The following is a 25,628-nucleotide window of genomic DNA, read 5'->3' as shown; positions in this document are numbered from 1 at the left end:
TTAAATTCCCACCAAGATGATAGACTCCAAAAACCTGATCCCAGCCCCTTGCCTCCTGACATGAGGATGTCATCCCAGAGAAAAGCAAGCCACTGTAAAATGGATATGTAGTCTTTTTTTTTTGGCACCAGAATGAAAAATTTTATTGAGGGCCATTGCTAGGCATTGACAAGGGTATGAAATGGCAAACTCTGAAGCAGAGAAGGCACACTGACAGACCCTGATGGTGGTATAAAGTGCTGGACAAATCAAAGGGTTTAATTGGAGAATGAGAAAAAGAACGTTATCCCTTAGAACTACTGAAGATGTTAATTCATAAGTAAAGCCACAAAAACAGTGATGTAACCAAGTAAAAGTTTTCAATCCAGAGGAATTCCTTACGATTATAAAAAGGAGAGGCACCCAGCTTTCAGTTCCATTGTGTTTCTAGAGTGCCAGCATGCCAGGTGAGGATTTAACCCTTTCCCTTGATTCTCTTGAGAAACCATAAACTTCGCCAAACTTTCCCTGAGACCCAAAGAGTTTGGCACTGATTCTGAGGCTGTCTCTACCACGCTGGGAGGATGGAGGTCGGGGTGGTCCTTAGGAGACCGTGGAGGAGCAGCGCTGCAGAAGCAGAGTGTGGCAGCTGTCACACACACGTACGGGCTTGGGGTAGGATGGCAGGGCTAGCTCGTTGCTGGAGCACGTGTTGCAGAAGATATGGCCACAGTTTCGGCAGTGGTGCTAGAGGACAGGAAAAGGCAGGCACTCAGACTGGCCATATCTGTGCCTTTAATGAGTAAGAGCTAATCCACATCTGTCTTATATTTGAACCTTTTAAAAGTTTCTGCTGTACCTTCCTTCCCCTTTGCTCTCCTGCGTTTATATTCACTTGTATGAATGCAAGGTATATTTGCTGTTTCAAACAAAAGGCTTTAATTTTATATTACAGTTCTTAAATGAAATTGGGCTTCTCACTCAAACCTCTCAGAACATACCTGCATGGTAACGGATGATGGTAGGGTGGACACTAATTTTGCTTGGGCTACGTGTCATCCTTTGTGAGACTTGGCCAACTGGAGGCCAAGACTCAATAATGTCTGGAACCTTCTGAAGGCAAGTTCACTCTTGCATGGGCTCCTAATCTGATTCAAATAGAATCTTATTTGCCAAAGGTTATCTAGATTTAGTCCAGTTAATAAGGAATTTTCAATGATGAGATATAAGAGTTGCATTTTTCTAGTCACTGGGAGGTGAATGGGGGGAACTCTGAGAAGCTGGTAACAGGCAAGGGATGTGTCTTTTCCAGCTTTTTGGTAGTTGAGCACGGGAAAGTGGGGCTGAAGAAATTAAATGAGGAGCATCACAAGTCTAGCCCCAGGGCCAGCAGAATAACTGGATTCCCTTCACCTACCTTTCTCCGAGATATGGAGAACTCCTTTTCACACTGCTTACAGTGTGTTGCTTCATCATCTTTCAGCCAAGTATGACCCTGAAAAGAAATAAATCTCATGAGAATCATTTTATTTTGGGCAGCTGTGGACAATCAGCATATCCATTCTCCCTAATATAAGGGAGGTCTCTACACCACTGTGGCCATTTAGCCTTTGGCAAAAAATGAGTGCCTGCTGGTTGGTGTGTATACCCCTTGTGACATAACTGTATTCTTTGGTTAATTGTGCTTACTGACTGGCACCTCAGGTATGTGAAGTGTTTTATCTTGGTTCAAGTAAATTAAGTTTTCAGGTACAGAATGATTTGTTTTCTGCTCAAGTAGGGAGCTCTAGTGGGTAAAGAGATGGTTTGAGTTCAGTTGCTCTTCTGGAGAAAGACTGACAATCTGCCCATGCAATTTACAGCCTTTGAAAATCACTTGGAGAGTTAGCTCCTACAGGATGGCAGTAAGAATAATTAGCAACTTGATTTCCTTTTAAGGAATTAGGCCTGTGAGGAAGGGGCCCTTCCATCACTACCCTGGTCACAGGCTAGACCCTATGTTTAGCTGGAGGGCTTGCCCTCTCCCTCTCCTATTGTTCCCTTGCTTCTGCTTTAAGTGAGATCTCTGTTTGGGCAGTAGCTCTGGTTACTTTTTATTTTATTTTGGTGTGGTTTTTTTTCCTACTAGTGGACTTTTTGAGAAAGTGCCATACTGCCTTCCATGGTGGTTGCGCCATTTTACACTCCCACCAGCAGTTACCAAGGGTTTCAATCTCCACAACACCACCAGCATTTGTTTGCTGCTCTGCTGAACTCTGCTATTGTTACTGGGGTGAGACGATACTCACAGTAGTTTTTATTTGCCTCTCTCTGAGAACTAGAGATTATGAACATCGTGTGTGTTTGCCATCTGAATGTCCTTGGTGAAGTGTCTGTTCATATCCTGTGCCCATTTTGCAGTTACATTGTTTACCTTTTGTTGAGGTGCTGGGGTATTGTATAAATTTTAGGTATGAGTCCCTTATGAGATGTCATTATCAAATATTTCCTCCCAATCTGTGGGTTTCCTTTTTACCCTATTGAAGAAGTTTTTGGGCATTGGGATTTGATTCATAGAAGATGCCATTCATCTATTTTATTCTCTCTTGGTTATAAGTTTTCCAAGATGCTTAGGAAGACTGTTTATGTTGTGGATTAGGGCTTCTAGAGTTCTTCCAACCTTTTCTCTAATGAAGTTTATTTATAGGCCTTGGTTTTACTCCCTAAATCCTTGATCCACTTTAGTTTTTGTGTATGGTGTGAGGTGTGGGGTCTTGCTTGAATTTGCTACAGAGTTTTCCAGTTTTGCCAACACCATTTGTTAAAGAGGCTTTTGTTTCCCCACTTAACTGATTTTTGTCTCCTCGTCAAAGATCAGTTGACTATAGATAGATGAGTCCATTTATGGGTTCTCAATTATATTCCATTGATCTATGTGTCTGTCACTGTACCAGTACCATGCTGTCTTGACCACTAGGCTGTGTAGTAGGATCTGCGATCAGGGATTGAGATGCCTCCTACCTGGTTTCTCTTTTGCAGGAGTGCTTTACTTATTCAAGGTCTCTTTCCATTCCAGATGAAATTGGAAATTGGCTTTTTCCATCTCATTGAAGAATAAAATTGGCATTTGATTTGGATTGCATTGAACTTTGTAGATTGCCTTTGGTAGAACTGTCATTTTCACAATAATAAGTCTTCTTATCCATGAGCCTGGTATAGTCTTCCATCTCTCCAGGTCTCTTTTTGTTTCTTGTAGTAATGCTTTGTAATTTTTTTTTAATAGGTCTTTTATGTTTCTAGTTAGATTTATTCCCAAGTATTCAATCTTGTGGTTAGCTATTGTTATGGGTCCAGCTTCCTAATGACTTATCCATACTCATTTCTTTTTTGGTTGAAGTAATCATATTCTGTTGTTTGCAGTCTCAAAGCTTGACTAGTAACGTCCAAAGTGAGTTAATGGACTGAGGTATTGTTAGGTGCCATCCAGTCCTAGGATCCTATGATGGATTTGAGCCCTGTGCCATCTGAGGAGGGGGCAGGGCCAAAGGAGACTGCATAACCTGCATAACTCACTGCTACCTGCAGATATGGAGAAAGCTACTTACGGCAAGGAACAGATCCCCTCAGGAAGCTTTTCCTACATGCCAAATGGAAATGGCAGTCTTGCTGTGTTTTTTTTCCCCTCTACTAGTTTATATACTAAATTCAAATACAAATTTGAACAAATTGTTTCAATTTCTCTTACCCCCACACCCATCAAATTGTACAAGCCAGTGATTAATTCCCCTTTCCCCCTGCACATCCACATAAAATGGCAGGTTTTGAAAATAATTTTGAGACAAAAGAATTACTGATGCCTTTGCGTTGTGATGCTGGAAAAGAGCACCGAATATAATCGACTGCCAAAAGAATCAATAGATATGCACGCAGAGGGAAGGATGGTGATCCGGTCAGTTACGAGTTGGTTTTTTAAAACATTTTGATTCTTGGACCTCTCTACTCATTCTGTTTCCTTCCGTGGCCTAAACTAATTCTCCAGCTTCCATAGCCCAGCCTAGTTCAGTGGACAGGAACTGGAATCACAAGGCTGCTGCTAGTTTTGGTCCTGCCACTTTCCAGAACCTTTATCTCAGTCAAGTTACATTGTCTCTGGACAGCACTTTTCTTATCTATGAACATATAATAGCCACCACAGCCTCAACCACACATTCTCACCTGACGGTTAAGAAAATGTGGGAGCTCAAAAGAGCTCAGGTGACACACAGCAACATCTGGGTTTTTGTGAGCGCCTCCATGTTCTTAGAATCAGGTGAGATGTGTGTTTGAAGTTGTGGCTACTATATGCTTATTTCTACTCAAAGGGACCCCTCTCTCAGGGTTTCCGAAGTTACAAATCTTTCTAGGATGAGACTGCCCATCTTAAAACTCTAATGGATTGTAACCACAGACCTCAGACAACATGTGCCCAATAAGTTTTAAAGGATTAGCACAAGCTGATAGCTATTACTAGTGATTAGCATGCTAGTAACAATAAATAAATCCAGTACCTTCAGTGCCTTATTTACTTCTTTTATGTCTTCCATCTTCAGCTTTGACCTTAAAACAAAAACAGACCAAAAGAAGTGAGAGGCTTGAAAACATAACATTGTTTGGCTCGGAGAGTGTATACTAGGATCTGAAGTACTTAGCATAGAGATTTTTCAAAATGTGTCCCAAAGGAATGGTGGCATGACAGCTTAAGTGCATGACCGCTTAACCTAAAGGCTGCAATCAACAATCTGGGCAAAAGAAAGGCCTGACAATCTTTTTTCTGGCAACTACATGGGACTACTATGAGTTGAAACTGACTTGACGGCACCAAACATGCTTCCTACCTTTTTATAACCTCACCCACCTACCTACTGCTGTTGAGTTGACTTTGCCTCAGAACTGCCCCACTGGTTTTTCTGTGGTTGCAAACTGCTTCATCTTTATTCTGTGGAACAGTGGCAGGTTCAAATGGTGGCTCTCTGCAACCCAATACCTTAACGCACTGTGCCACCATGGTGCTATAGTCTTCTATAGTATTCTGAAATGGAGATTCACCTTCCCTTACATCTGAGACTGAGAAAAAGCTTTTTAGGGGATCAGAAAGATCTGAAGTAGCTGGAATAATTTACCTGGATCCACAACACCCATAGGAACAGAAGTCAAGATATCAAGATGTGTGCTGCATTGGGAAAACCTGTTGCCAAGGCTCTTTCCAAAGTTCTAAAGAGCAACATTTGTTTAAAGACCAAGGTGCACCTGATTCAAGTCCTGGTATTTTTAGTTGCTTCCTAGGCATCTGCAAGTTGGACTGAATAAAGATAACAGTCTAACTGCTCTTGAAGCCAATGTGTAATTAAGTTTAGTCTCACATGTTTTTAGAGGCAATGATGATGAAACTTTAGGCATACTGTTAGGAGGGGCCGATCTTTGGAAGAAGACATCATGCTGGGAAAGTTACAGGGTCTAAGAGAGGAAGACCCTCAACAAGATGGACTGACAGAGCAACTGTAACAATGAACTCGAACATGTCTGAGATCCTCAGGATGGATGGCACAGGATCGAGCACCGTTCAGATCTGTTCATAGGTCACTATGAGTTCCTTCACATTCAGATGGCACTTAATAACAAGCAATCATTTACAGATTGAGGGTGGTTTCACTTAAACTCCGATTTCTGGCTCCCTTGGGCTCACATTCCCGCATATTTGAAGAGGGGTGGGGGTGGGGCTCAGCTTTGTGGGAACCATGTGCCTGCCACTTGGGACCCGTTTGTCTACCACTGCCAAGGACACAGAGGGCATGGCCGAGTTGTCTTTATTCCACTTTCTTTCAAATAATATTTCCTTGGTTTTCCACATAAAAGACAGACTGAACAGTCTAAAATGGGCAAGATTAAGTAAAACATGGTATTGGCACTCTATGGAACCAGTTTGGCCCTTCTTTTAAGTGGAGATTAAATTGTTTCAGCTAGCTTAATGTGTCAGGATCGTAGGGCTCTGAGAGACAGGGTCAGATTTATATGAGATGGACTAGAAAACCAAGACTAAGGAAAAACATCCTTGATTTTTTTTTCTTTTCTGTTTAGCAGGCAGCTCCTTCCCTCCTCTGATGGCCAAAGATACAGCCTAACAGAGGGAGAAAGGGATCTAAGAAGCTGCCCCTAATGGACAGTCTTTAAACCAGGTCAGGATGGTGGCTGCACATGGAAGGACTTTGGGGAGTACAAGGTGGGAAGGAGAAATCGTGGTGTTCCTAAGATAACAGATCTGGGAAACTGTTTGGGGAGCAGTTTGAAGGGTCTGAGAACAAGGGTTTTCTTTCTGTTTTCTAGGATGAGCTTGTGATGAAGAGAAGAGGGGGAGGGAGCTCCTCCCCCTGCCATTGCAACACCCCAGCTCAGCTGATGTTAACTGACGTTAGCCCAGTTTTCAAAGTCAGACAGTTTTGATGTTTGTGGTGCTATTCTAGGAAGTGAACTCTGTCAGGCTGACTTTCTAAGATAAAAAGCATGTGGCAAGAGACAAAAGACCTAAGATTCCTGAGAAAGGAGGGCACATAGGGAGGCCAAGTCAGACCATAACCCTAAGACCTTTTCTTCGATTACACTGGCTGCAAACTGAAGGAGCCCTCTCCACATCCAGCTCTTCAATGTCCGAATCTGGTCCTCCTGGGGTCCTCCACCTAGCTAGCCTGCTCTGAGCACTGAAACTCCCCAGTAGGGGCAGGAGGGCCTAGCAGGGCATCACTAGGTCCTGAGGGGCCGCCTGAGCCAGTCTTGCAGGTCTGGATGAAGGGGTCCCTGGATAGGGAAAAGGCAGCATCTCCATCTCAGATTATTAAGGGGGTTGTGTTCCATCTGAGTCTTAACAGTTTATTTTTCCCAGTTCTTTTGTGAAACATCCAATACTCTGACAACACTGTCTGGGACTGATTTTATGACACCAGGTAGCCAGCCTCTCTTCCCTTTGTCTCGGCTCTAGACATGTGGCTTGTTGGCACTGTCCACGTTCAGGAAACAAGGCTCTTAACAAACAGGCCACCCAGGTTACCTCTTTACTTTCATGCCTGGCTTTTGCTTTCCCTGACATCTCTTCTTTGAAATGAAACTTCATGTTAGAGATTTTAGGCACCTAATGTGTCAGGAGGGACCAGTTACTAGATGGACTGACACAGTGACTACACAATTGATTTGAGCGTGGTTTAGATTGTGAGGATGGTACACAACAGAGCAAGGGTCAATCTGTTCACTGGACCACTTGTGTCATAGCTGACTGTATGGCACCTAACAAAAGCCAATGTGTTTCATCCTAATTGCATTAACTGTCACCATTAAAAGTCTAGGAAGTGAAAGAGTAAATATTCATCTGGTCCCAAAAGTTTGGATTGGAAAAAGCAGCTCTGCTATGCATTGTTAGTAAGACTAGGATGATAGATTCTGATAAAGCAGTCTGAGTAGAGATAATCAGATTCTAACTAAACAGACTGGATAGGTGCACCATGTTCCAACAGTTCTGCCTTTCACAACTTCTGCTTGCATACCACTGAGACCCAGGCCTGCTTTGCCCCTTTATTAATGGGGATAGCTAATTGCCACACTGCCTAGCTCAGGACAATATCTAAACTTTTTGGGTCATCCTTACCTCTCCCAATCTCACCTCAGAAATGGCAACAGATGCAGGACTGTTACCACTTCCCTGAGATCTGTCCCTTATAGAAGCCCAAACTTCATGCTACTCTCCTGCCTCTTGTGGGCATTCTGGAGCTCCTCCAGGTGCCCTCCTTCCGCATCAAGTGAAGAAACCTGCTGGTATCAGACCAAGCCTTGGCCCTTGTGGTCTTTGGCTGCGTGAGCTTGTAACAGAAATGGTACATAGAAATCTGTTGCCACTTTTGCTAAGCCATGGACAGTACTGGCAATACTGGACCCCACTGCCACATGGCAACAGTCAGTTGTAGCCAAGAGAGGAGGGACTTGAGGGCCCCTGCCTGCCTGAGTCTCACCAGTCTCACTTCCTTTGGCATTGAGACTAAGGGTCATCTGCTGGCCATAGGGCTTAAAATCCTACTTGTCTCATTTATTCATGCCTGTTCTCTAGAGATCAAGAGAATGTAGCCAATACTTAAGCCTCTTATCCCATGGTGGCTTGAACTGTCACCTGTTAAGTCTGCCTGGAACACTAAATGTATTGAATAAACTCGAAACACCTGGGAAGCAGAGCTCAGTAGGGCTCTTCAGGTAGGAAAGACAGTAGCTAGAGCTCCCAGCAGGTAAGTGGGCACCGATCTGGGCTGTCCTGCCACCCTGTGTGAGGGGAGAGGTCTGCAGCTCTACATTTGCTTAGACACGCCTGGTGCTTTCCTGACACAAGTGTCTGCAATTAGCACATCCTAAGAGTACCATGGACTGCCAAGAAAACAGATTCATCCGAGAGAGGGTTAAACCAGGCTACTCCTTGGAGGTAAGGATTTTGGGGCTTCATCTGACATACTTTGGACATGTTGTAAGAAGAGATATGTCCTTGGAGAGGGACATCATGCTTGGGAGGGTGGAGGGACAGCGCAGGAGGGGAAGGCCCTCTATGAGGTGGATTGATTCAGTGACTGGGGTAATCGGATGGGTGTGTGTGTCAGAAACAGTGTGATTGGCACAGGGTTTAGGGCTGTTGTACATAGGGTTGCTATGAGTTGCAAGCGACTCGATGGCACATAACAACAATAAGAAGAAGCCCGGAACCTGGTTTAACTAGCTCTGGTGGTGGTGTGTGTCAGGGATTAGGTTATGTGCTAACCTAAACCTCAGTGGCTGGGAACGACCAGTTAATCTGCAGAAGGAATATTCCAGGAGGGTCGCTGTCAACTGGAATCAACTCGTGACTAGGTTTGAACTGCACTGGCCATGCACTTTTTACCACCATCTGGGCCCTTGGGAAGGAAGCTCTCTGTGCTCAGAAGATAGCCTCTCCTCTGAGTAGTGAGGAGATGTGCACTGTGCAGTATCAATACACTTGAAATAGCACCAAGTGGAAACACACTGCTCACTAGGCCAGGACTAAAGCACATTCCTTCAAGGAATAGACGATGCAGCCTTTGATGATATGTAAAAATGTCTGTGTTGTCAGCTGCCATGGAGTCAGCCCCCAAGTTCACTGCAGCTCCATGTACAAAAAGATTGGACTGTTGTGATCTGTATGGTTTCACTGGCTATGGCAGACTTTTAAAGTAGATTGCTATGTCTTTCTTCTTAGTCTGTCATGGTCTAGAAACGCCACTGAAAGCCTGTTTGGCATTAAAGCAACACACAAACCTCCTCATGACTTATAATGGGGGAGGGGGAACTGAACCCACATGTCATGTATGGAAGGAGGAAATTCTATCACTGAACAACTTGTTGTGTACTATTGAGTCAGATCTGACCCACAGATGACTCTCCAGTGGGTTTTCACAAGCAGTTAACTGCACAGGAGGAGATCTCCCATCCTTCCACAGAGCAACTGGTGGATTCAAACCATGTGTCTTTGGGATTGCAGTACAGCTTCTTGCCTCTAGGCCACCAGAGCTTTCACTACTGTTTCCCAAATGTCTCAGGTATACTGATAAAAAGTAATGCACAGAGCGGCTGCTATGGTTAGTGTATACTCTTTTAGGTTAAAGAGACATATAACCTGTCCTTAAAATATCCAGACTCTTTCTAGAGTTGTTCACCTGAAACTAGCAGCAGAGCCTGCCATTAGGGAAGAAAATTGTCATACTGGCTAAGATGGAAGGGAGGCTTTCTTGTTATCGCATGCCTTATATGCTGATGGGGGAAAAAAAAGCAGAACAGGTTATCCCGGAAGAAATGGGATCAGGAGGGCAAATTGTGCCCTTGGAATGGCTGTTGGGGTTAGAGATGTTTGGAACAGAAAAGAGAGAACCAGGAATCAGGGGCACTGTGGAGCCTCCAGGCAGTCGAGCTTGTTCCATGGATGTCCTGCCAGCTGACCAGGGCTCTGAGAGCTGTTATCAGCCACCCACCTGTAGTGTGGGTTCCTACAAACTGACCACACTCCTGAGCCTCCAGGGCCTTCTGAGAGGGGCCTGTCCTTGGCCTGGATACAGCCTCAGCTGGGACCAACTTCACTTGACTTCTAAGAATTCATTCTCTTTCAATGTCTGCTTTTACGTGGTATCACACTTGCTCATTTATGACTCTCATAATGAGGAAAAGTTGAGGCTACCTTCCCAAAAATCTGACTGAGATTTGCTCCTTTTCCAAACTCCCTCATGGTTCTATATTTGTGGCCAGGCAGGTTCCTAGTGCTGGAAGAAAAGCTGCTTTTTAGAGCTAGAAACAGATTCACTAGTTAATATCCTCTTGTTATTAGTTGCTGTCATGTTATGTCATGGTTTTTTTTTTTATGTTATGTCATGTTAATTTTGAACATAGCAACCTCATGTGTCCAGAGTAGAGCTGCTACTACAGTTTTAAGGCAGGTATATGTTTCAGTAGCAGACTGTAGGTCTATCTTCTAAGACAACTCTAGGAGAATTTGAAATCACTCTTTCTGCTAGTTTTTGTGTACTGTCCAGTCGGAACCAACTCATAGCTGACTTTCCAGTGGGTTTTATTCTCCAGTGGGTATATTGCACAGGAGGAGACTGCTTGCAGCTGGTGGATTTGAACTGTGTGCCTTTGGGCTGGCAGCGCAACTCCTTACTACTAGGTCACCAGTGCTCCCTTTCTGCTAGTAGTTGAACACTTAACCATTTGCACCACCCTTACACACTCCTTACAGCCTCTACACCAGTGCTTTGTTGTTGGCTCTTAGCCACCTATTTGTTTCCAGTTGATGCAGAGACAAGAAGCATGTGTGAGAATGTAAATCAGTTATGTCACTAGCCTGTGGTCTCAGCGGGTTGCCACACCAAGGAAGCCCATGCAGGTTTACTTTCTGGCCTGAGCTTTTCCTCATGTTGCAGGGCCCCTCCAAGCATTGTTCTATACCATCCAGCTTTCTAGCCTCAGATACAACCTCCTTACCTTATATGTGCCTACCTATTAGAGAGCATTTCTAATTTATTCCCATTTTTGCCTGTCTTTGGACCTTTCCTTATCAGCTAGTCACAAGTGAGAGCAGTGGGGGTCTTACTGGCTGAGGTGCAGTCCCATTTCCTGGAGGGCTTGTTCCTGCTCATTACACACCTTCCGTAATTCTAACTTCTCATCCTGGAGCTCCCGAAGCTCCTAAATGGAGAAAAAAACCAGACCCCCGACAAAGGGTTAAAAATCTTTCCTTTTACGGTTTAACAAGAGAAATGAGTGGGTCAGAATGGTTTCCAAGAGCAAAAACCAGCAGCGCCACAGGAGAAAGATGTGGCTGGCTGTCCCTGTAAAGGATATGCAGCTGTGGAGGCTCTCATGGGAGGGACTGTCCTATACTACCTTGCAGGGTTGTCAAGAGTCAGAATCAACTTGATGGCCATGAATTTGGCTTTGTTTTTTATTAACCTCATTGAGGATAGGGTTATTTAACGGGTTCCATCACATGTTAATTTCTCAAGAATGGGCAGAGCTGGATATGGATGTGATAGGAGCTCTCTGCAGCTGGGGATGAATACAGCATGAGACATTGCTGCAATCATCAGAACATTAAAAATAAGCACTTCTACTAAAAAATATTTTTTAAGAAACTGTGTCGGCACATAACAACATGTGTGTGTGTATATAAAGCCTGTGCCACCGAAGGCTAGTTTGAAAGAAGGTATATATATTTTGCTTACTACTGAATTAACTGGGTTGGTTGGTTTTGGATTTGTTTGTTTTTGTTTTTAAGAGCTGGTTAGATTTTCCAGAGAAGTGTGGCCGATGAAGGGCAGAACTGGGATCTAGTTCCTGGTCTGAGGGGCCCATCTCTGAAGGCTCTCAGAACTCAGTCACTGAGCAGCAGGGGGGCTGAGCCTGAGTGGTAAGAGATGAACATCCCCCTTGCAGGATCCCTTCATCTATTAATACAGAGTGAAGGTATAAGAAGCATCCTGGGGCTTACTGACTCTGTGAAGCACACTATTTCCTTCTTTGTGGGATGGAGAATTATAAATAGAATGAAATATTTCCAAATGGAGCAGAAGGCATGCTCCATGATGCAGCAAAACTTTAAAAATTCCTTATCCCACCTTGTGGCCTTTAGGCAGCCACCTCCCCCTTTAAGGCTCCCTGACTTCCATCTCAGATCTGCTCCACATTTCAGAAGGGATCTTAGAAACAGGTGTACCGGTTACATATCCCACACAACAAAAGTCTAGGCCTGGACACAAAAGATTCTTCCTCCACAGGCGTGGGGCCAGGAAGTTGGTTTTGCCTTGGTTATACTGGAGTGGCCAGTAGGCCCAAGAGCCTGGGGTAGAAGTTACTTATAACCCCCAGAATAAAGATCTAAGGAAGACAAAAATGCCTCCTGTTCCCCCCTCCCCTTCCCCTTCAACCTTTGCACACCAGGCAGGAGTCAGCTCTATCTACAACTACTGGAACCTTCCCACCTTCTGGGGAGACTTCTGATGTTTTTATATTAGGAGAAAATGGATAGGATTTTAAATTTCCTGAGGAACAAGATATGTGTCCAGTTTTACATCCAGTTATCCACAATACAGATTGAATTTATGCTCTCATTTGTGGTCCTTTGCTCTGGAGCCTACAGAATAGGGAGTCCTAGTCCTGGTTGAACAAAGAACTGAGACAAGCCAGGGGGTAAGGCCTACTCCAATGAAGATCTGGGTCAGTTGGTCTCCCTGGGATGACTCAGGACAAGTGGCTTCTTGGGAGCCATGGAACAGATTTTGAGCCACATGGCAGACCACCCTCTGGGGTAAGGGTGTGGAACAAAATGTATGAAAAAAATACTTGTGAGTTACTCCTTGTGTCTTGAACTCATCGTCCACATAAAAGTAGCCTTAAAGTATTTCTTAAAAAGAATCATATCTCTCCAGCAGCCTCCTCCATCACTCAGCACTAAGAGGCACACTTGGTTGGCTATCTGCCCACTAGGCCTCAGCTTCACTGCAGTCATGAGTAGTGCTGCCTTCTTTCTATGCCTGAGCTAAGCAGAGCCCTCCCATCTTATGTTTCTCTCATGGTTTAGTCTCAGGCTCACCACTCAGGTCTCTGCTGAATTGGGCTCCTTCTAGATGAAATCCTTCCCTCTATTTTGGCCCTCACTGGAGGGAATCACATCTTTCTGGTTGGTCTCTTCACAGCACTCACCACTGCCCGCATTTATCTGAACTGGCTTAGTATAATTTTGCATTCTCTTCTCAGCATAAAACTTAATGCAAGAGGGAGTTCACCTGCTCTCTGAATTGTGTCCCCAGGTCTGCCGCAGTGCACAGCAGGGACGTGCTGTGAGGCTGCAGGAGCTCTAGGCAGGTTCATGCAGAGGCAGCAGCCTACAGCTGGGACTCTCGGCAGGCATTTCTGAACACTGCTGGCAGCCCTTTTCCTCCCCAAGGCAATTCACTTTACCTTTTTCAATCCTTCTACTTGTTGCAGCTCTGTTCGGAGTAGAGAGGAAGTATCTTTCTCATGCTGTAATTCTCGCTGAAGAGCTTGCCTTTGCTCTTTTTCGGATTTCAATTCTTTCTCTAGATTTGAGCTGTTGTCCGAAAATAAACGTGGGTCAGTCTCAGTGGAGATGTTCAGGGATAACCCACAACCTAATTCTTGGCTCAGGAGGCCACTGGAGCACTTAAACCATTCAGAGCAAGAAATGGAAATAGTGGGGGCCACCTCCAGAAGAATGGGTATATAGAGGACAAAGGCAGGCAAAGGTACGTATCTGACATTACATAAACAGAGAAAAAAAAGATGAAATGAGCTCTCAAATTGTAGAGCCACCAAAAAATCCTCTTCTGGAATGGAAACCTGAGGAGGAATAGAGGTCAAACCTACTTTTCCCCAGAGCCTATTTATAATAGAAGACCCTGGACAGAAATGAGGACATGAGGGAGAAAGAGTGACAGCTCTCTTTTATCAGCTGAGGGGCCTTGGAGAGAGCATTACTGAAGCCCTCGGAGCCGATTTCTCTTTTGTGAGATAGGAATAAAGATGTCTTTTCTTATCAGGCTTTTGACTTTGAATATATGCTGTCATCATAATCCTACTCTGAGAAGGGGAAATTAAAACCCTGAAGCAAGATGCTTTCTGTCCTCAATTCTTTCTGGAGACAAGAAAATAATCAGGAGCTGTACCCTTGGCCTCCCCAGGCTGGTGGCTTGGCCTACCATTGTGAGTGCAGCTGGGCGAGCTGCTGCTGCAGGGCTGCAACCCGCCCGCCCAGCTCCTGCTGCAGCTTGTGGCTCTGCTCCTCAGCCCCCTGCCTGGCACGTTCTGACTGCTGCAGCCTGGATGAGAAATACAAGCCATCAAAAGACTGAGACTTATGATTTAAGGTTGAATTTTTGTATATTCCTGTTGGCTTAAAATATTTCCATTATTTTATTCAGAAATTGTTCTATGCATTTGTACACAGTTCCATGAATTGTAATATGTGTATTGTTGTTGTTATGTGCCGTCAAGTTGCTTGCGACTCATAGTGACCCTATGTACAACAGCCCTAAACTCTGCTCTGTCCTGTGCCAATCGCACTGTCTCTGACACTCCCATCCTGATTACCCCAGTCACTGAATCAATCCACCTCATAGAGGGCCTTCCCCTCCTGCACTGTCCCTCCACCCTCCCAAGCATGATGTCCTTCTCCAAGGACTGGTCTCTCCTTACAACATGTCCAAAGTATGTCAGACGGAGCCTCAGAATCTTTGCCTCCAAGGAGTTGCCCGGTTTAACCCCTTCCAGGATGAATCTGTTTGTTTTCCTAGCAGTCCATGGTACTCTCAATACTCTTCTCCAGCACCACAGAATATGTGTATAGATTTGTATAATTATAATCAAGATATAAAAAAACTATTCCATCACCCCAAAAGACTCCCTCGTGCTACCTTTCTAGTCATACTTTTCCTAACCCTAACCTCTGTTTACCCTAGATTTCTTCTGACATCATGGTTCTGTCTTTGTGAGAATGTCATATAAATGGGAATGTGGCTTCTTTCTGAATAATGTCTCTGAGATCAATCTAAGCTTTTGTGTACATTAACAGTTCTCTTTTTAAATGTTGTTAGGTGTTGTCAAGTTGAGTACAAATTACTACAACACTATAAACAAATGGTCTGAACACTGTCCTATCTTGTATCATCCTTACAATCTCTGACACACTCAAGCCCATTACTGCAGTTACTGTGTCAACCCACTTTGTTGAGGGTCTGCCTCTCTTTTGCTGGCCCTCCACCTTTCCAAGCCTGATGTCCCTCTCTAAGGAATAACCTCTCCTGGCAACATGCCCAAAGTATGTGAGATAAAGCTTCATCATCTTTGCCTCCAAGGAGCACTCTGGCTTCACTTTCTCTAAGATATCTCTAACACCACAATTCAAAGGCATCAATTTTTCTTCTGTCATTTTTATTTGTTCTCAAACTGACATCATTACTCCCCAGGAATTTGGAGAGGTCCCTGACTGTAGACTTGCCCAGTGCCATGTCTCCTGATCTGTATTCTTGCTTATTTTAATGGATAGGTAATTTATTGCATAGATACATCCCAGTGTGATGGGAATTTGGGTTGCTTTCAGTTTCTGAAAATTATGAAAAGAATAGCTATGAATATTTGTGTGAACATAGGTTTCCATTTCTCTTGGGTAAATATCCAGAAATAGAATTTCTGGGGCATAGGATATAAGCAGCCAGCAAATTAAAAGACATATTTAGCACATCTCACTCCCTGATTTCAAATCCTACTACCCTGCCATGGTGGTCAAGACAGGGTGGTACTGGTACAGTGACAGACACATAAATCAATGGAATAGAATTGAGAATCCAGAAATTAGCCCATCTGCCTATGGTCAACTGATTTTTGACAAGGAGACAAAATCAGTTAAGTGAGGAAATGACAGCCTTTTTAACAAATGGTGTTGGCAAAACTGGAAAACTATCTGTAGAAAACTCAAGCAAGATCCACACCTCACTTCATACATAAAAGCCAACTCAAAGTGGATCAAGGACCTACGACTAAAACCAAGGACTATAAACTTCATTAGAGAATAGTTTGGAAGAACTCTAGAAGCACTAATCCACAACATAAACATCTTCCAAGCATCCTGAAAAACCTACAATCAGGAGAGGACAAAATAGATGAATGGGACTTTCTAAGAATAAAATCTCTCTGCACATTCAAAAACTTCTCCAGCAGGGTGAAAAGGGAAGCCACAGACTAGGAAAAAAAAATATTTGGTAATGACATGTCTGATAAGGGACTTATATATAAAATTTATAAAATACTCAAGCACCACAATAAGATAAAGGAAAACAACCCAACTGGAAAATGGACACAGGATATGAACAGACACTTCACCAAAGAAGACATTCAGATGGTGAACAAACATATGAAGAAATGTTCAAAATCCCTAGCTCTAAGAGAGATGCAAATCAAAACAACTATGAAATATCATCTCACCCCAGTAATAATAACAAAATTTAACAGAACAGCAAACAACAAATACTGGTGAGAGTGTGGAGAAACAGGAATCCTTATTCACTGTTGGTGGGAGTAAAATGGTGCAACGACTATGGAAGGCTGTATGGCGCTTTCTGAAAAAGTTGGAAATAGAAATACCATTTGACTCAGCAATTCCACTACTGGGAATATAGCCTAAAGAAACCAGAACTGCCACCCAAACAGACATATGCACACCCATGTTTATTGCAGCTTTGTTCACAATAGCAAAGAGTTGGAAACAACGCAAGTGCCCAACAACAAATGAATGGCTAGAGAAGCTGTGGTATAGTCACACAATGGAATACTATGCTGCACTGAAAAACAAAGAACTCATGAAATATTATACAAAATGGGTGACCTTAGAGGATTATGCTGAGTAAAATATCTCAGTCACAAAAGGACAAATAGTACATCATGTTACTGTTGTAGAGCGGGACTGACATTTAGTTTGGGGGTAACTAAGAGGGGATAAATAACGTATACTGCATTGAAATAGGTGAGAGAGAGAACTGTTTACGAGGAATATATGATCAGGTATAATTGTCATGACAGGAGTCCAGAATGAAAGCTGCATAGTGGAGTGGACTGGGGTGTGGGGGAGGGGCAGAATTGTATAACAATGAAATACTTTTTTTTTACTTTTCAAAGAGAAAAGTGAACTGGGGGAAGGGTGGGCAGGGAGGAAAGTGTGCAATTATGAATGAATAGAAATCCAAAGTCTCTGTAAACATTCATTAAAAGAAATTTTAAAAAAAGTTAAAAAAAAAAAAAAAGACGTATTGGATTAAGGAAGGCTGCTGTCAGAGACCTCTCCAAATTACTGAAGAGAAATGATGTCAGTCTGGAGACGAAGGTGCACCTGATACAGGCCATGGTCTTTGTAATCACTTGTCATGCATCAGAAAGCTGGACAATGACTAGGGATGGTAGGAGGAGAATTGGTGCCTTTGAGCTGTGCTGTTAGAGAAGAGTACTGAATATACCATGGACTGCCAAGAGAACAAAGAGGTTTATCCTAAAGAGGGTGAAACCAGGTTTCTCCCTGGAGTCAAAGATTCTGAAGCTTCATCTGACATACTTTGGACATGGTTCAAGAAGTCCTTGGAGAGGGGCATCATGATTGAGAGGGTAGAGAGACAGTGCAGGAGAGGAAGACCCTCGATGAGATGGACTGATTCAGTGTCTGGGATAATGGGGGTAGGTGTGTCGGAGACAGTGAGATTGGCACAGGATAGAGTAGGGTTTAGGACTGTTGTGCACAGGGTTGCTATGAGTTGCAGGCAACTTGATAAACTCGATGGCACAGAGTTATGTTAACTTAGACAGGCTGGGCAAAAAGCTGATGAATCCAACCCTTCTGTTGGTCATGACTATGGACCTGAAGAAGCAATTATTCCAACTCATAAAGTTGATACCTTTGGGAGAGAGCTGAGTAAGTCCCCACGCCCAGAGAACATCTAGTACCATCGAGGGAATATTTGCCAAGAAGGAGTGGTTACCTTTCTTCCATTTGTTTCATATCAGACATAGCTTGATTGGTTTTTCCTTCAAAGGATGTGATGGTTTCATTCTTCTGCCGTAAATTGTTCTCTGCACTCTATAAAAGCAAGGAAAGTAGGTTTATATCATCCCTCTCCCTCTACCTTCATCCTCATCCCTATTATGGGGTACAGTGTTCAATTGTTAACTTTTAACTTCTATGACACTTTGAAGACTGTTTCATTATTTGATGTCTTTCCCTAGGGCCCTGGAAGAGAAAATGGGTCAAGTCTCCCAGCTTTACCTATAGAAAGAAAGGAAAATGGATGTAAGGGACAGATGACTAGGCCTTTTCTTTAGGAAGGACACTTGCTCCTATTTTTGAAAGGTAACTGCAGAGTCAGACTGCCAGATACACCCATTAGTCCCCCACGTGCACTTATCGGGGCAGCCAGGCTCCATGAGCTCCTAGACCCTGAGCAAGAATGGAAGGCTCAGCAAGAGGAAGCTGCTGACTGAAGGCTGGAAAGCGAACAAGGGGAGGTGGTTTTCACACCCACATCGATATGCTTTAAACCTTGACATTACTGATCAGGAGGGAACACCCTCCATTTCTAGGGTTTATAAGAGATACCTTTAAGATAAAAGGATACAGAAAAACTGAAGAAAGAAGGAAATCCCCAGAATGTCTTAAAAAAGGGGGATATACATGCTGTATTTTCTGACCATAATGTAATAAAATTAGATATCAATATCCAAAGACTAGCTAAAAGCAACTCATATTCTAAAACTAACTCGCTACTAAAAAACTACCCCATGAAATTGTTAGCTAAAAGAAAACTAATTAACACTACAATCATTTCTAAAAATTCTACTGAAGGAGGCCAGGCGGCACAATGGTTAAGTGCTGCCACACTGTCCTAGAAGCCTTGGACAACACTACAAGACAAAGGATATTGTTAGGTGCTGTTGAGGCCATTCCAAGATATAGTGACTATAGTGACCTTGTGCACAACGGGACAAAGCCCTGTCAGATCCTGTGCCGTCCTCACAATCTCTGCTGTGCTTAAACTCACTGTTGCAGGCCCTGTGACAATCCATAAATAAGAATCCCATCTTTTGCCCATGGAGCAGCTGGTGGATTTGAACTACCTGACTGTGGGTCAGCAGCATCCTTCCTTACCACTAAGCCACCAACGTGGTTTAGAAAGCACAAGTTTAAACAACAAGACAAAAATATTACGGTGTAGGCCTAAGAGGAAAAGGGTGGGAGGAAGAAATGGGGATAAGAGGAAATATGAAAATAAAATGAGAAGCATTCATACAGACTTTTTAATTATTGTGTGCCTTAAAGTGAAAAGTGACACTGATTCAATCTCCTGCATCTAAGACCCAAAGGAAAGGCAGTTTTGAAGAAAGGAAAAAAAAAAATCTATCAGGGCTAAATTATAACACAATTCTAGTATGTATGAAACAATTAAAATAGATACTTACTATGAGGGTAAAACTATCCTCTTTGCTTTACTTTACTTTCCATTGTTATTATTAATACCATTGATTATATAATAAAAATCAGAGCAAAACAACTTAGTTTATTAGTACTATCTGCCCTCATACTAGGAAGTGAGAGTGAAAATACATCTGTGGAAGATGAAGTGTGACTGGGTGATAAAATAGAAAATAGAGACAGAGACAAAAAGAGAGACAATGCTTTGAGAAGAGCACAGAATGGGGCAATAGCTTCCGGTGAAGGAACCTTTAAAATATTTAGACACTGCTCTTCAAGCTTTTGCATGATTCATTGCTTCTGGGCTAGATGCCTTTGGCTCCCCTCACATAACACAAGAGATGCCAGCTGCTAGTTGAGCTGGACAGAAGATGGAAGTCTGAAAAGACTGTATGTTTAATCAACTTCTACATTTCTTGTGGTAAACTCCTGGTTGCTGATGTGGCAGGAAACAGCAGGGTGACCGACAGGATGGTGGAAGTTGTGGTTTGGGTTATCTAGACATGGTATCATCTTTCAGTTTCTCTGATTATTAGCTGTGTACACAGGCATGTTATTCAACCATGGATTTTGTGTTGTTAAATGCATTTGTTTTTCATTTTATAAACCTTCCTCAGAGATTGCTGTGAGGATCAAATATAACAAATACAATGTCCTCAGGCCTTGAGGCAGGTCTTACCCTTGTAAGGGCCTCAAAGACATGTATTTGCTCTCATTCTGCTGAGAGAAGGACCAAAGGCTGAAAGGCAAGCACAGCACAAATGGGCATGAGACAGACAGACAACAGCCCAGTCCCACCTGAACTTTGTGAAACATCTGTAAGTTAATCGCTTTGACTTCTTCTAGCTGTTGGCGAAGTGCAACTAGAGTGTCCTGTTTCTCGTGGATGTCCTTTTCCAGTAACTTCATTGCAATTTCCATTTCAGTTTTCATTCCAATTTGTAACTCCAATTCTTTTTCTAGTTCCTTAGAAGGATATGTACAAAAAATGGTATTAAAGTAGGTCACAGAAATGTACTTACTGGAGATTTTATCCCAGGTAATGCCTAAAATATAAACTGAAGTCTGAATAGATTAGGGAGACAAAGAAAAAAATCTGTCTGCAGAATAACTAGATTAATTTTTCTTTTTCATTTTTTAATTAAAAGTAGTGGTACATCAAACCAACAAAAGGTAAGGAAGCTGCAACATAAGTCTAGAGTTCTAACAACTGTATTTTCTAAATCTCAAAATCAGATTGTGTGTTTTACATTGGACTGTTAGAAGCAGTATGGATGTTGCAATGTTAAAACTTTCTGGAATGGGTTGCTAGTTTATAAAGACAAACGGTGCAACCATTTTGAAACAGGCTCTGGCCTGGTTCCTTTAGGACACATTCACAGACTGAAAGTGACAAAACAAAGCTTTTTGATTTTTTTTTAAATGGGTAGACAATTTGAGACTTCCTGTGGGCATCAGCAGGTTTAATTGTGATATGTGGAAAATGCTGAAAGCAAATCACAATTAAAATAAAAATTTTTTAAAAAGAAACTACTGAAAGCATTAATGTAGAGTCTCACTCACTCACTCACCATTCGGACTCTCTTCTCCTCTTTCAACTGCTTCCACACATCACTGTACATCTCATCCAGACCTTGTCGTGTTTGCTTGTAAGTTTCCAGTTCAACTTTTGTATCCTGTTTTGTTATCTGTATCAAACAAGTTTGATAGGAATGACTTGCCTATTCTACAGGAAAACAAACTAACACATTATTTTAAAATGGAATTTTTAAACATGTGAGATAAATGTCCTATTTTTTTTTTAAAAAGTAGGACCACTCCTATATTTTAAGCACAAATGGAAAGAGTTAAAGGTTTTAAAATACTAGAACCTGAAAAGTAAAAAGATGAGAGAAAATGAATCTTTGAAAAGTTAGGTTCATAAAACAATTTATACATACATATATATGTAATTTATTAATACAGTAAAATACATAGAACATATCCCCATCCAACCATTTTTAAATGTACAGTTCACTGGCATTCACTATGTTATGGAGTCATGATTAATAGAATTTGTTTCCAAATTTTCCCCTTACCCTTAAAGGAAACTCAATGCCTCTTAAGCAAAAACTCCCTCTTTCTTCTCACATAACCATTAGTAAACTTTGATCTCTAAGAAATTTGTCTATTCTACATATTTCATATAGATGAGATCATAACAATATTTATTTTTTTGTGACTGACTTATTTCACTTAGGATGTTTTCAAAGTTCACCTGGCCACAACATGTATTAGGACTTATTTTTCTTCATGGCTGGAAAATATCCTATCTAATGATTATAGAAGGAGAATTGACGCCTTTGAGCTGTGATGCTGGAGAAGAGTATTGAGAATACCAGGGACTGCTAGGAAAACAAACAGATTTGTCCTAGAAAGGGTTAAACTGGGTGGCTCCTTGGAGGCAAGGATTCTGAGGCTCCGTCTAGCATACTTTGGACATGTTGTGAGGGAGACCGGTCCTTGGAGAGGGACGTCATGCTTGGGAGGGTGGAGGGACGGCGCAGGAGAGGAAGGCCCTCTATGAGGTGGATTGATTCAGTGACTGGGATAATCAGAACGGGAGTGTCAGAGACAGTGCGACTGGCACAGGACAGAGCAGAGTTTAAGGCTGTTGTACATAGGGTCACTATGAGTTGCAAGCAACTCGACGGCACATAACAACAACAACAACAACAATCATTAACGACGATGACGATCATTAAGCTTATAAAGCATTTTTCAGCCTTTTACATAGAGTCACTATGAGTTGCATGCACATAACAACACACAACAATCTCAAATAAGGGAAGTCTTGTGGCCTAGAAACGACCAAAGTTATACAAGTGTTCAGGTCTTTGTTCATAGGGTCGCTATGAGTCATCCAGGACTCAACGGCACTTAACAAACAACAACAACAACTACAACATAGAGCTCTGTTGACCTAGTGGACAGAAAGTTATGCTATCAAACAACGAGTATACCACTTTTATTTATCCAGTCATTAAAAATAATTTGCTTTATTTTCTTTAAAATAGAACAAAAGTGGTTAATAGGAAATGATTTTTTTTCTCTATTTCCTTTTAGGAAATTTTTACTAATCAATCATTCAGTACTTATTAAGAATGTTCTTAACACTGGTGGATTCAGAGATGAATTAGATTTTCTATCCTCATCCTGAGGTAGTTATGCTAACAACAACAAAGGAATGTCCAAAAAGCTATGGGAACATGAGGTAAAGATTTCACCTACATATTGGCACCAGGAAAGGCATCATAGGAGATGGAGTAAGTGAACAAACGTAGTTTAAAAGAATGAACAGGAGCTTCGTGTGTCAAGGTTCAGAAGGAGGGAAGGGTGCAGCGCCAGGAGGCATGAGTGCATCAAACAAGGTACCCAGGCATGCAGAGTCCTGGGTCATGAGGAAACTCTGAACTAGGAGGCCAACTGGTATGTCTAAGTGTGAAACGTGCTCAATTTCCAGGTCAATTTCTCACCTCTACACTTTTTTCACTTCTTTCACGAATTAATTCATTTTGTTCTCTCAATTGGTGCTGTTCTTCTTGAAGTGAACAAATCCGGCCTGCTGCAGCTGAAAGCTGATTAAGAAAGAAGTCTATGTTTACATCAAAATAGATCTTACGGCTTCAGCAAAAACCTCATATTTGGTATCATTAAACTTTCATATTTGTAATTTTTAAATTTTCTGTTTTGAATAACTAATCAATTCACATGGTTCAAATTCCAAAAAGACATCAAAATGTTCTATTAAATCACCATCCCTCCCTTATACCATCTGCTGCTGTCCTCTGATTTAGCCCTCTTTTACAAAAAAGGATAGTATACTTCTTAATGTGGTCAAAGATTTTTAGGGACCCCAAAATTAGAAACAGGTCAAATGTTCATAATAAGTTGTTAAATAAAGTACAGTGGAAACATAAGAGAAATATATATATTGTCAAATGTTTATAAAAATGTCTAACAACTTAGCAAGACTTAGAATATTAATAGAAAAGCTTTTATGGTATGCTTTCAACTCTGCTTTAAAATCAACTATGTTAAAAATACTTGAGAAACGTCAGGGACAATAATAAATTATAAAAGTCATTTAGCAAAGGGTTCATAAGCATTTCTGTCTGATTCTTGATTCTTTTTCGTTTTTGTAACCAATGAATACACCTACATCTTATCTCAACAGAAGAATAAAAGCAGCTTTAGGGAAGAAATACTAGAGTCATGTCCTAGGGGAGAAGTATCATCCCCTCTTGAAGGAGTTCTGAGGTTTAGGGACCAGTGCACAGAAGCAAGATGCCTTCGGGGATCTGTCTGAAGAGAGGACATACTGGGAGGAAAGGGAGGTGAGCAAATACACCAACCAACACCCTTCTGATTCCAGGCTCAGAATACAAAGGAGTGAGAAGATATTGTCCTTGGCACTTTCTGTGTGTGCTCTTAGCATCATTTGCTGAGGGAGGAACCCTGAAGCAAGGAATTCCTCATTTCTTCTTTGTCAAGTGTGTAAAAGCACCCCATAATTATTTTCACGGAGATTCAGAACCCAGGGTTGAGTTTCCTAAGTAGAATTGTTGTGCTCCAATAAGAAACATCTATGTTTTGAAAGAGGCCTTAGTTGCCAACAAGTAAACACCAAACAAAAACAGTAGGCCTAATTTCCTTTCCAAGGAAAGAGGTCTGTCCCTTTGGGGATGTGTCTTTCTAATAAATCTTTACTATTTTATCCTAAAAAAAAACACCCCAAAAAACAGTAGTCTAATTTCTACTCTTCTCTCTGTAGATACAGAAAGCATGTCCTGAATAAAACCGTAACACATTTTTCTCTAACAATCACTTACTACTAAAGAAAAAATACTCTACTTGTTAAATTTCAAAAGTTAATTATGTTAAATTGTCATATGCTGTGCTGTGTATATTTTCACCACCACCACAACAAAATAACACTAAATTAGGCTTTCATTCAAAGCATGCCACCTTGTCTGAGAGAACAAAGAGATCTGCTTGTTCTAAAATTAACCAACATCTCTTGAGTGCCTCCACAGGTCAAATGGTGTATAAGGCATATTTCAATGATATTAACGTCTTTATTACAGTTACAAAGTGTTCTCATGCAATACCTACCTAAACTGAGGCTGAAAGGCTTATCTACCTAAGGTGATCAGGAGTCCTCTGAATCTAGGTTCAGTGAAATTTCTCTCATGATGCCTCTTTATGAATATGTGTTTTGAATTTCCTTTTAGTCACACATTGAGTTTTTCTCCTGAAAGCTTCATAGCTCAGGCCCCTCAGGAAGGAGCAGCCTCACATGGGAGCCCTTCATTATGCAGGTGTGCCTATAACCAGACCCTACAATGGGATCTTCATGCTCAAGTCCCTCCACGAGGCCTTCTTCCTTTTCAGGGAGTCCTGCGTAAGGGAAGACCTGAGCAGACAAGGACCGCTACCTGTGGAAAGGCTCAGAAAGGCTGGGCAACCCCCCTTCTGCTAAACAGGAGACTCGATATGTCCAAAGGAGGCTGCCGGGCAGCTGGCAGCAAGCTTTCTTCCTCGGCCTCAGCCCTCCTCCTTTCTGTCCTTTCATTCTCTCTTCCTAATGAGAAAGAAGAGAAAGACCATGCTGTGGAAAGAGTGATTCTGCTTCCTTTTCAAGAGGCAGAGGTACAGAGAGGGTGGGCTGTTTATGTCTTTAAGGGCAACAGGGAGACACGGTACCTCATAGGAAAGGTGAAAAAAGTGAGAAAGAGAAAACAGCAATTTTATAATAGAAGCTGGGATTTTCCAAGTAGGAGTTCTCCTCTATTAGACTTCTTTGAAGCAAAAATCAGAAGTCATCGAACTGGTCAGAGCAGTATTTTCACTGGAGGCCCTGGGCACTGCAGATCAGGAACTCTCCAAGGATGCAGAGTGCTGAGCATGCTGGTCTACTCACAGCTCAACCTGAGGTTAGCAATTCCCGTTCCTACCAACCATAAACTCTGGTCAGACATACCAACTATGCCATTTCTCTTAACCCTCTGTAAATTTCATTTTAAGGATTCCTATAAGT

At 42.2% G+C, this 25,628-nt stretch overlaps 1 protein-coding gene across 1 annotated transcript in view; it reads right to left on the bottom strand.

The window, feature by feature from the left end:
• Window positions 1-460: 460 nt before the first annotated feature.
• The window catches only part of RUFY1 (RUN and FYVE domain containing 1), a 73,145-nt gene continuing 47,977 nt past the window's right edge, over window positions 461-25,628 (bottom strand). Inside the window, exons 9-18 of the mRNA XM_006898110.1 lie at window positions 23,065-23,166; window positions 21,121-21,237; window positions 20,348-20,515; window positions 18,063-18,160; window positions 14,241-14,360; window positions 13,483-13,612; window positions 11,117-11,211; window positions 4,506-4,554; window positions 1,397-1,474; window positions 461-726 (exon numbers count right to left, since the gene is read on the bottom strand). Coding sequence (XP_006898172.1) covers window positions 583-726; window positions 1,397-1,474; window positions 4,506-4,554; window positions 11,117-11,211; window positions 13,483-13,612; window positions 14,241-14,360; window positions 18,063-18,160; window positions 20,348-20,515; window positions 21,121-21,237; window positions 23,065-23,166 — 1,101 coding nt within the window. The 3' untranslated portion in view covers window positions 461-582. The remainder of the gene's footprint in view (window positions 727-1,396; window positions 1,475-4,505; window positions 4,555-11,116; window positions 11,212-13,482; window positions 13,613-14,240; window positions 14,361-18,062; window positions 18,161-20,347; window positions 20,516-21,120; window positions 21,238-23,064; window positions 23,167-25,628) is intronic.

This window comes from Elephantulus edwardii, unplaced genomic scaffold (genome assembly GCF_000299155.1).
Source record: "Elephantulus edwardii isolate Elephantulus edwardi_28Jun2011 unplaced genomic scaffold, EleEdw1.0 scaffold00221, whole genome shotgun sequence".
Taxonomy (NCBI): Eukaryota; Metazoa; Chordata; class Mammalia; order Macroscelidea; family Macroscelididae; genus Elephantulus; species Elephantulus edwardii.
The sequence above is the reverse complement of the archived record's forward strand: the minus strand, read 5'-3'. Positions and strand labels throughout refer to the sequence as shown.